At 43.0% G+C, this 11,587-nt stretch overlaps 1 protein-coding gene across 1 annotated transcript in view; it reads right to left on the bottom strand.

Annotated features, from left to right (window-relative positions):
• Nucleotides 1-11,160, bottom strand: part of PPP1R42 (protein phosphatase 1 regulatory subunit 42) — a 19,737-nt gene extending 8,577 nt beyond the window's left edge. Inside the window, exons 1-4 of the mRNA XM_044424341.1 lie at nt 11,028-11,160; nt 9,600-9,766; nt 8,097-8,235; nt 434-550 (exon numbers count right to left, since the gene is read on the bottom strand). Of these exons, the coding sequence (XP_044280276.1) occupies nt 434-550; nt 8,097-8,235; nt 9,600-9,766; nt 11,028-11,156 (552 nt within the window). The 5' untranslated portion in view covers nt 11,157-11,160. The remainder of the gene's footprint in view (nt 1-433; nt 551-8,096; nt 8,236-9,599; nt 9,767-11,027) is intronic.
• Nucleotides 11,161-11,587: the final 427 nt, after the last annotated feature.

Here is an 11,587-nt window from a genome sequence, read left to right as displayed (position 1 = left end):
GAAAACTGATGCAGACTTCAAATGGCCTCCTGAAATGAATTAAGTTCAAAGTACGAGGCACCACTGTCTTCAGACACATATTGAATTGTTTCCAACAGTTTTTACTGACAAATTGCAGGATAATTAATCAAGGAATTGCATTTATATGAGCTGCAACCCAAGGTTAACCATGGGTTTGGACTGTTAACTTTAATGGTTAACTTGTATGGATTGATTAACCCATAACAACTGAAAAATGCACAGACATTGAACTTCATGGGAACAACTTACCATGTAACATTCAAAGCTTGTTGCTGCAAACTAGAAGAAGCTCACAAGTTAATTAACCATGATTTGCTGCTGAACATGGTTGTTACATACAAGTATCCCATTAACTTTAACTTGTCCCTTCTAAACAAATAATTTGAACTGAGAAATTATTCCTTCTTATTACCTTCATATGGTGAAGCTGATTGTCAACAGCTATGAGGTGGAAAATATTTTCTAGAATTCCTAAATCACTCAGTCCATCAATATTGTTATTGCTGATATTCAACACTGATAAAGACTTCTGCAATAAAACAAATAGTTATCCAAAAGAAAAATCAAAAGTTAGTTGCAATCCTTGCACATAGCTTTCAGGAGTAAGCCTAAGGGAATTTAATGACTACTTACTTTCTAGTAAACATGCATAGCATTGCACTGCACAGTGAAGCATTTTATCCATAATCAGCACCTCAGTTTGAAACACCTTGTCTAAAATTGATGGTTAATAACTTGTATGACTCTTCCATAATGATACAGTAGCAATGAATTGACCATGAAATAGGACACCCCTAATTAAAATATTAATAAAAACCTAAAACAATACTTTTTGGCACTTCATATTGATATGTATGACAAAGTATGAAAGGGAAAACTTTCAATTTTCAGAAACTAACAAATAAACAGGTTGATTGACTTATGCAAGGTAACATGGTAACTCCTAATTGCTTGGATCTTTTTCTCCAAGCCTCTGGAAAAGACACTGACACTTAATCAAATAGGAATTTAATTTCTAATTTAAAAAAAGACTACTAATAGTTTCCAGTTACTGGGTCCAAAGGCAGGACAAAACAGACCATAATCTTGTTCCCCAATAAAGATTTACCACTTCAATAAAAGCAGGTTGCTTACCTGTAACTGATGTTCTTCGAGTGGCCATCTGTGCAGTCACACATATGGGTGCTGTGCCTGTGCAGTGCCTTTGGCCGGAAGATTACAAGCTAACAGTTTTTGGCGGGAAAGCTCTCCTCCCCCTCCCCCACAGTCTATAAAGAGCGGAGCGTCCACCAGTTTGTTCAGTCTTTGACGACCGAACGGACACCCCCATGTGGAAAAATTAGTTCTACTGTGAACAACATCGGTACCAAGAAATAATGAAAATGTTTGGTATGACGAAAAAGTCCACCCATTGACACTGAGCGGGGCTGGCGGGTGGGTTGTGTGACTGCACAGATGGCCACTCAAAGAACATCAGTTACAGGTAAGCAACCTGCTTTTCTTCATCGTGGCCTCTGTGCATCACACATATGGGTAGATTAACAAGCTTACCATAAAAGGAGGAGGGGAGGTGTCCTCAATGAAGAACAGATGAAAGAACGGCTCTGCCAAAGGAGCAATCTTGTCGAGCTCAAACGTCTAAACGATAATGTTTGGCGAAAGTGCAAGGGTTTGTCCAAGTAGCAGCCCGACATACATCGTCAATCGGTATTCCTGATGCGAAGGCAGAAGAGGCAGCAACAGCCCTAGTCGAATGGCTTTGAGGAGCTGTGGGTAAGTCAATCTTAGCCAATTGGTAAGTCAAAGTGATAGTATGGACTATCCACTTAGAAAGCCTCTGCGGAGTGACAGGGGTGCCTTGATCTCTGATAGCATATTTAACAAAAAGTCTATTTGAGCGCCGAATAGAATCCGTCCTAGATCTGTAGAAGGCTAAGCAGCGCCAAACGTCAAGTGAGTGCAATGATCTTTCTAACGGAGTCAACGAAGACAGAAAGAAGGCAGGCAAAATAATATATTGTCCCATATGAAAGGGTGTGGCCACCTTAGGGAGAAAGGATGGATCAAACCGCAGGATGACCTTTTCTCTATGAAAGTTGAGGTAAGGTGGGTCTACGCGGAGAGCACAGAGCTCACTAGCCCTTTGGGCCAAGGTAACCGCCACTAGAAACACTGTCTTCCATGAAACAAGATGCAAATCAACTGTTGCCAACAGTTCAAAAGGAGCCCTTGTAAACACTTGCAAAACAACAGAGAGACTCCAGGTAGGCATTACTGGCCTGATCAATGGATTCAGATTATAAAGCCTCTTCAGAAACCTCTTAATAGTAGGTTGAGAGAAGATGGGCTATCCGTCCACCATGCCACGATGATAGGCGATTGCCGCCATATACAATTTAATCAAAGATGGTTTAAGTCCAGAGTGGTGTAGTTCTAAGAGGAACTGAAGAATTTGATGTATCGATGATGTAAATGGAGAGAACGAATGAGACTCGGCAAAGGAGGAAAATCGTCTCCATTTAGCTGCGTAAGACTTCCGTGTAGAAGGCTTTAAAGCGGAATCCAAGATGTGTTGAATGTCTGGATGAAAGGTTGTCGGATTCGGCGGAACAATCGTTGGATCTGACAGTGCTGGTGGATCGAAAGAGGAAGCAGCGCTGACCCCAAGCGGATTTGAAGGTTCTGAATGCAGTGGATTCGAAGGCAGGATTCGAACCACTTGAACTTGCCGTCGGTACAGATGTAGCAAAATTAACTATCGGATTTGCCATGCTGTTAGTTTCAACGACAGTATATCTGGATGGTGAAGTGCACCGTCCTGCTGGGTTATGAGGTACGGAAGCAGTGGAAGATGAAAATATTCCCCGTGAGAGATGTCCAGCAGTGTGGTAAACCAAGGTTGGCGTGGCCACCAAGGAGTAATTAGTATCCCCATGGCCCGATCGTATACAATCTTCGCTATGACTCATCACAAAAGGAATCGGCAGGAAGGCGTAAAAATTCAGGTTGTTCCATGGGATCATGAAGGCGTCCCCTAGGGATTCGCACCCGATTCCCGCTCTCAAACAGAAAGTCTCGCACACCTTGTTGAGTGGCAAACAAGTCCACGTCGGGGAACCCCCAGCGATGAAAAAGATCGTCGCATGTTTGAGGATCTAGCTCCCATTCGTGGGAGGTGAACATGCGCCTGCTGAGAAGGTCCACTTCCACATTGTCCGTACCGGTCAGATGGACTGCCATTAGTGTAATGTCTCTCAAAATGCACCAGTCTCAGATCTGCACAGAAAGTCTGGCCAGGGTCAGAGATTTCGTCCCACCTTGTTTGTTCAGATAAAAGACGGTGGCTATGTTGTCCGACGTTATCTGAACGACCCGATGTTGAAGAACATCCTCGGGAGAACATAGGGCTTTGAAAACTGCCAACAGCTCCAGGAAGTTGATATGATTCGTGGATTCTTAATGAGTCCACGTGCCCTGGGTATACAGGATGGAGCATACCGCTCCCCATCCCAGAAGAGACGCGTCGGTACTGATGGTTATCGATGGGCATCAGGGCCTGAAGGGGACCCCAACAGTCAGATTGGCTGGGACCGACCACCATGGTAGAGAATGGAGCACTGAGGATGGAACTCGAAGCAACTTCGACAGTGAATCTCTCTGTGGATGGAACACTTTGTTGAGAAATAGCTGCAAAGGACGAAGTCCAAGTCTGGCGTGTGGTACCACAGCAATGGAGGAAGTCATATGTCCTAGAAGCCTCTGGATGGACTTCGCTGGAACCGTCCCGTCTCGTTGCATTCGATGGATGTGGCGAGTGAGAGTCAGTTGTCTGTCCTGAGGGAGGAAGGCCTTTTCCAACGTCGAATCCAAATGGGCTCCGATGAATATAAGCTTCTGTACCGGAAGAAGAGAAGATTTCTCGATATTAATGCATAGGCCCAGATCGTCCAATAAGGCACAGGTAATACGGATGGAAGTGAGGAGTGCTCCCCTAGACCTGGAGACCAAGAGCCAGTCATCAAGGTAAGGATAAACTTGTATGCCCTGGAGGCATAGGAAAGCGCAGACAGGGGCCATGCATTTAGTGAACACTCTCGGAGCGGTGGCCAAACCGAAGGGTAGAACCGTAAATTCGTACAAATCAGAAGCAACAGCAAAGCGAAGGGAAAGCCTATAATTGGGATGGATCGCAATATGGAAATAGGAGTCCTTCAAGTCCAATGAGGCGAACCAATCCTCTTTCCTTAGCAGTGGCAAAATATTTTGGAGGGTGGTCATTCGAAACTTTTTCGTCACGATGAATCGATTCAGATTACTTAAGTCCAAAATCGGACGTAGGCCACCATCCCGCTTGGGGACTGTAAAATATCTGGAATAGAATCCGTGGAGTCCATCAGGTGGGGTTACTTGACGAATCGCTCCTTTACGAAGAAGTTGTTGTAGTTCATCGAGCAATACCGGCAAGCATGATGTAAATTGGATCGGACTTGATGGAGGAACGATGTCAAATTCTATCCGATAGCTGTGCTGTATGATGGACAATACCCACCGGTCAGATGTAATGGACTCCCAAATGGGGAGTCGGCTTCGCAGCCGGTCCCCAGATGAGAGGGGGGTGGTATGGGATGGGTCAGAGGAATGGTTCACCAGTCCCATCAATGCTGTCTCCTATCTCCGTCATAACAGCGGCCCTGTTGGTAGCACTATTAGGGCTGTTGACGGCGGCATTGTTGTTGCTGCTGCCTGTGCTGAGGCTGTTGCCTGGACTGGTAAGGCTGTCTATAGGGCGGACGGGTCCATGCCCACTTACACCTTGGTTGAGACTGGAGCTCCATCCATCGGGCCGTCATGTGGGACTCATGGAGTTTTTTGAGCTTATGATCAGTCCTGGAATGGAAAAGCCCGGACCCATCAAAGGGCATTTCCTCAATTCGGTGCTTAGTCTCTTCCGGGAAGTTGGCACTCCTCAACCACGCATGCCTGCGAAGAGAGACAGCACCGACCAAGGCTCTTGAATTGGTGTCCACATGGTGCCTGGCTGTGGACAACTGTTGAACGGCGACCTGCATCACCTCCTTTATTAGCACCTTGGCCAGGTCGCCCTGGTGGTCTGGGAGGGTCAAGACGATGTTGTGGAGGCATTGCATTATAAAATACTGGTACCTCGCCAACATCACCTCGTAGTTTGAAATACGCAGCCCCAGGCCTGAGGCTGCGCAGACTCTCCTGGCCAGGGAGTCGATCTTATGTCCCTCCTTATCCCTCGGAGCGGTGTGGCCTCTTGCCTTTCTACCCTGGGAGGACTCCACCACGACCAAGTTCAGCTTGGGGTGGCGGAGGAGGAATGGAATGTTCTCCTTCCGAACCTGGTACATGGATTCGTACCTCTGCGACGTGGGTTGAGGGTGAGAAGGCAAGTTCCAGGGTTGTGTCATTGCCTGCCGTAGGGAGGTGATCAAGGGCAGGACGATCGAGGTGGACTGCTCCCTGCGGACGTCGTAAAACTTGTCCGTCGAAGGTCCCGGATGCTGGACGGCGTCAATATCAAGGGACTGGACAAGCCGGGACATCAGCTCCGCGAAGGAGACGTGAGACTCGTCCGGTGACGCAGGGCCCTGGGAGATCACAGCGATGTCAGGAGAGGTTGAGTTGATGTCCGAGTCGTCGGAGTCCGCACCGTAATATGGGGGAGCCGAAGAAGAGGACTCCACCGACAAGACGGACTGGCTACTTTCATCCCGAGGAATCGGGGACGCGCCCCTCGGGTCCAGGGACAGTGGACGGTCGCGGGAGGGTGGTGGAGACTGATCCCTAGGTGCGGGATAGTACTCGGTAGAGTGTGGTTCGCCCCAGGATGGATAGTAGGAGCAATGTGATCCCTCGGATCGCTGTTCCCTTGAGCGACTCCTGCGGACCCTAGGTGGGGATATCTCCACATCTGCCTCCATCATGGCTACCGGCATAGGCGTGGGCGACCTAGCCCTGGGGGGAGTGTCTTGAATTTCCCCATCAGAAATTGACCCCCACTGAAGAGTTGAAAGCGGCTAGGTAGGAAGGTCAGCCACACGTCGAGGGGACCCTTGGGGGGCGACCCTCATAGCCGCCTGGAGTACCGGATAGGGTGGAGTCAGTACAGTGGCTGCCATAGGTACTGAGGGGGCCGTCGAACCCGAGTCACGATGCCGTGGGCGCTCCAGATCCTTCGACTACTGAGTCGGTTTCGGAGGCTTCTCCTTCCTGGCCTTCTTTGCTGATTTGTCGGTATCAGCATGCTTACGCTTCTCACGCTTTTTCTTCGGAGTAGCGGGTGGGGCCCCCATGGTAGACGCGCCTTCATCTGAAGGGTGTGAGGGCGGGACCAGCATAGTAGAGCCAGGCTTCAGAGCGACGACGAGTAGGTCGGAATGCATGAGAGCCCGATCCCACAGAAGCCTCCGGAGGCGGTTCTCACGATTTTTCCTGGCCTGCTTAGAGAAGGCCAGGCAGTGAGAGCACTTGTCAGTCCTATGCCCCTCCCACAAGCAGAGGAGGCATAGGTCACATGCGGGTCAGTCAGAGACATCTTTGACCCGCATTCCGCGCATTTGCAGAAAGCCGCTCGCTGCGCCATTGCAAGAAAGGGAAAAAAGAAGACAGTGCAGAGGGTAAGAATATATTTTTGGCTTGTTTGTTTGTTTTTTTATAGAAGATCAAAAGGCAGGTAGAACGATAGAACTACCGAACTAACAAGAACTATAAGAGGCAACAAGAACTAACAGGGATATAATAACTGGGAGAATAATCGAGAAGAAGTAACTATACGAGTAACGGTCAGAGTGATAGTCAAAAGCGGCATGAGGCACAGTGAACGGCGGTTGCAAAGACTGAACAAAATGGTGGACGCTCTGCTCTTTATAGGCTGTGGGGGAGGGGGAGTGGAGCTTTCCTGACAAAAACCGTTAGCTTGTAATCTTCCGGCCAAAGGCACTGCGCAGGCACAATACCCATGTGTGTGATGCACAGAGGCCACGACGAAGAACCAGTGTACTAAGGAAAGTGACTATTGCACAATATTATTGCATCCATCTTGCAAATAAGAGCTGACAACTCCCAATATTTGAGGGGGAGGAGGGGAGGACTGAGATGGGTGAGTATGTTTCAAGAACCATTTGTGATAGGGCATTAGAATAGGGTTCTGTTCAGAGAAGGGAGAGAAAACTCCTCCTGGATTAATGCCTAAAAGTAACAATTTAAGTCCTAAACTATACATTATGTATCACATTTTAAAAAAATTCTCCAAATTTACTAGTCTATAATTTTATTTTACTTTCTTACTTGCCCATGCATTGGAAATTATCAATTTGTGGTCCTTGAGACATTTTGGCCTACACTTTCCATCATCCTTCATCACTGGCCATGCTGGCTAGGCCTGATGGGGATTGTAGGCTATAATATCTGGTGGGGGAAACAGTTACACACCCCTGCAACACTTGTTGGTTGTGGCACACTGATGACCTAAAAAAGGTATCAAACTCTTTCAGTTTCACAGGCCTGATTTTGTTAATTTTTATTTCTTCTGAAACACTGTACAGAAATTAAAAGCAAGCTCGAACATGACAAACGACCAGTGAAGAGAGGGTTTAGAGGAGGTTCAAGTAATAGAGTAGGGGCAAATAAGATGAGGCTATGGTGACTTATGACAGGTTTTACTGATGCTACCAAGGTTCTATATTAACCTACATATACAAACAGATAGAGAGAAAGAACACCCTGTGGTTTGTGAAGCTTCGCAAAATGGTTTAAAATTATATATATTCTACCCACTTCTTACTACCTCATTCATTTTTTACTACTGAAAATAGTCAGGTTTTGATGCAAAATAAAGTATACCTACAAATGATTATCAGAACTTCTGGCAAAACAAAACTGTTGTTTACCCTAATTTTCAAAGATGTTTTTAATGAAATGAAACATCGCCACTCTTATTATGAGAATAACATTTTTGACAAATAAAAGTAAAATATACATCTATAATAATTCTTGTTTAATTTAAGCAATATCTATTACCAGATATCATCCAAATTCAATGTTCTTACTGCTAGTGAATGAAGACTTCTTGGGTCAAACAAGAGCTTTTCTCCTAGAGGTAGCTGCTGGCTTTCAACATGTAATTCTCTCAGTTCCTCTAAAGTTTCCAGGCCTTCCACTACAGTGATGTAATTGCCACCAAGATACCTGGAAAGAGAACAATATAAAAGAGGCTTTAATTTTCTAATTTGTTAGAAAAGATACTGACACACCTATTTCTGAAAGGAAAAAAAAAATCTTATTAAATAGTAATAAGACTAGCCCAATTCTAGAAGTAAATATAACAGAGCTTACTGCCAAGTAAAACTCTTTTAAAATTAGAACATAATGAAATCATTTTAAATCCAGTATTAAGCAGACTATGACACTGGCTATATAGCTTATTATTTTAGTACAAGTGTTTTAATAATAAAAGTAGAAAGAAAAATGCTTATTTAAAATAGTATCAATTGCTAATTTGAGGAATAATCCAGCCAAAATTCATAGATTGCAGAGTTGAAAGGGCCAAATACAGTTCTCCAAGTGAAATCATCCCTAACAGATGGCTGTCTGGCTATATCTTAAATGCCTCCAGTGTAGACTGCCCACAACCTCCCCAAGTAAGTTTTTCCTGATGTTCAGCCACAATCTGGCTTCACTGTAAAACAATCCTAAGGAAGGAAATGTTCCTAGGCACTGCTGGGCACCGGGGAGGGACCATAGGATAGTTTGGATTCCCAGTTTTGAAGCAGCTGACCAGAGCTCAAATATCAGAGCTGGGAACCGGAACTCCACTACCTTCTCCCCTGCTTTCACATAGTCAATATGGAAAGAAGCTGTACCAGCTCCTCTTTTGAGGTTGATAAGGCAACCTGAAAGGGCAAAGGAGGCATTTCTGGTATGGGGAGGTGACTGGAACAGCTAAGATCAGAGATAGCCTGGTCAGCAGTTTTCCCTGTTTCTCTGAAAAACATTCTCCAGCAACAGTGCAGAACTAGAAGAGTGGGAGGCAAAGATCATGTGCAACACTCTCCTACTCTATACTGAATTAATGTAATCTTCCAAGTTCAGGGGTTTATGCTCATCTTGATTGAACTGCATCCTTAAGAAGAGCCATGATGAATCAGATCAACATTCACCTAGTCTGGCCACTGTGTGACCAGAATGCTAAACAGTCGACCACAGTAAAAACATGCAAGTGAACAATCTCTTGCCTAAGTTTCCCAGTGACTGGTTTTCCTCAGCATACTACATCTGATAATGGAAGTAGCAAATAGCCATTAAGGCTAGTTGTCACTGACAACCATCTTTTTCCTAGATTTATCTCATTTTAACAACAGTTAAAGAAGTGCTGAGCTAATCCACCAAAAAGCATTCAACTTTGGCATCCTTGTGTCTTTGCACATTATAAGGCATCCAAACGGGATTTCTAAAGATCCTGTGCAATATACAGTGATATTTGAAACAAAATATATTCATTACACCTAATTATTACATCAATACAAACTGAGAAAAACTGATTTTTCACTTACAATTTCTCAAGTTTTATTAATGCTGATAGATTTTCAATTCGAGTTATGCAATTGTTCTGCAGATACAGGTGTCTTAGGTTTGATGCAAAATTCAAATTATCTATTTGTCTAATCTGGTTATCATACAGATAAAGGACATTAAGGTTTTTACACAAAGAGAGGTCATCCTAAAAGAATGAAAGAAAATGTGTTATTCTGTAAAGTTTACTGGGCAACTGTTCATTTCCCCCAGATACAGCCTTTTTCCTGTGCACAGACCGTTATACTTCCATAAACCTTGCATAAATCATGTTTGTTTATTTACAGAATTTTCACCTCACTCTTCAGCCAAATAAGGCTCTTGAATTGGCTTACATAGCTTAAGACTAAGACAGGCTCCTATCCTCAGGTTTACAATCTAAAAGATCTAACTCAAAAGAAAAGGGGATATTAGCCCCACGATCCTTGGAAAAATATTTTTTGAGAAGTTTATAAACCATTTTTTTCATACCAAAGTATTTCAGGTTACCATATATAAAACAATTTAAACAATACAATATAAATCATATAAAATCTAAACATTTAAAAATTGAGAAGTCTACATCTATTTCAGCTAGCTAAATGTAAACATATTAAATGCCAGTGCAAATAAAAAATACAACACTGGTTCCAGGTAGACTTTTTGGGTAGGTGGGCACTCCAGAGCTGGGGTGTCTCTGTATTAAAAAGCCCATCTGTACTTCTTTTATGGAAACCATACAGAGTAGGGCTTCCTCTGATAACAATAAAGTTTATACACAAATATATTTATGTACGAAGACCAAGTTCCAAGAACAGCACAAAATCAATACAGAGAAAAGGACCCTGATGTTGTGTTTCCTGGCCATTCCAACAAACTACTTTTGAAAAGAAATTTTCCTAAGTGCTTAATAATGCAGCATGTGGGTATGCTGTCCAACAGAAGGAAAGGTAAAAATTGTACTAACTCTGGCAAAAACATTAGGCATTCCTAAATTAGCACATTAGGACTTGGATATTTTTTTTTGTTCATCGTTGTATTGGAATAGTAGAATATCACAGAATATAGAGATGTAGACTCAGTATACAATGCCTTTCTTTGCAAGCTTAAAATAAATTTCTGAAAATCATCCATTCTTTACCACTGTACCCTAATATACTGGAAACAAACTTTACATTTCTGACTGAAAATTATTTATCTGCAAATAAAAGCTGCTTTCAGTAACTTAAATATTATCACCTTGTAGATCAATAAAAGTAACTTATATTTTACCAAGATTATTGTAATGGTATGAAATTTTATATAATTTGAAGTTTCCCTCCTATGCCTCTTTTCCTATTCATTAACAGAAACCCGCAAAAAAAATTAAATAGGGCTTAAATATTCAACTGAACAAAAGCTGTATTCTCAAATAATGTAAACATTCTTACAATTATATCTATATTTTTATTAGATAACTTGAGGTGGGTTGTTTTCCTCAGATGCTGGGCCAAGGATTCATCTCGGCGATTCTTCTGATTGAGGCTTTTACCAATTAGGTCCAATGTTAGTCGAACCATAATTCTGCATAAAATTAATTTAATTATTTTCTCCAAGAACTTGATGGCCACATATTCCTTCTCTTCATATAGAACCTTCAAATAAGAAAAGGTTATAGGATAGTTCCCTCTTTAGTATCTTTAAATTATCATATACTTTTCCTGCAGCTGCTATTTTTCAACTAGAATTGGATTTTTCACCATTTTCAGCTATTTACAGTTAACCATTTGAAAAAAAATAGCGAAGATAATGTATGTCATCCCAAATATTTTACAGATTACACCAAAACCTATCCTGTGCTTACTCAGAAGTAGAACCAACACCTTATTGGTAAAATCTTAAATTGTTTTTAAAAACCTGTATAAACATACATATGAATATACTACTAGTTCTGAAGAAACAATCATATTTTAAATCACGGTTGAAGACATTTTTAATCTAGCCAGTCAAC

The sequence above is a fragment of the Varanus komodoensis genome, unplaced genomic scaffold (genome assembly GCF_004798865.1).
Source record: "Varanus komodoensis strain SLA01 unplaced genomic scaffold, ASM479886v1 scaffold14_1, whole genome shotgun sequence".
Taxonomy (NCBI): Eukaryota; Metazoa; Chordata; class Lepidosauria; order Squamata; family Varanidae; genus Varanus; species Varanus komodoensis.
Note: the sequence above shows the minus strand (reverse complement) of the source record. Positions and strands in the feature narration are given on the sequence as shown.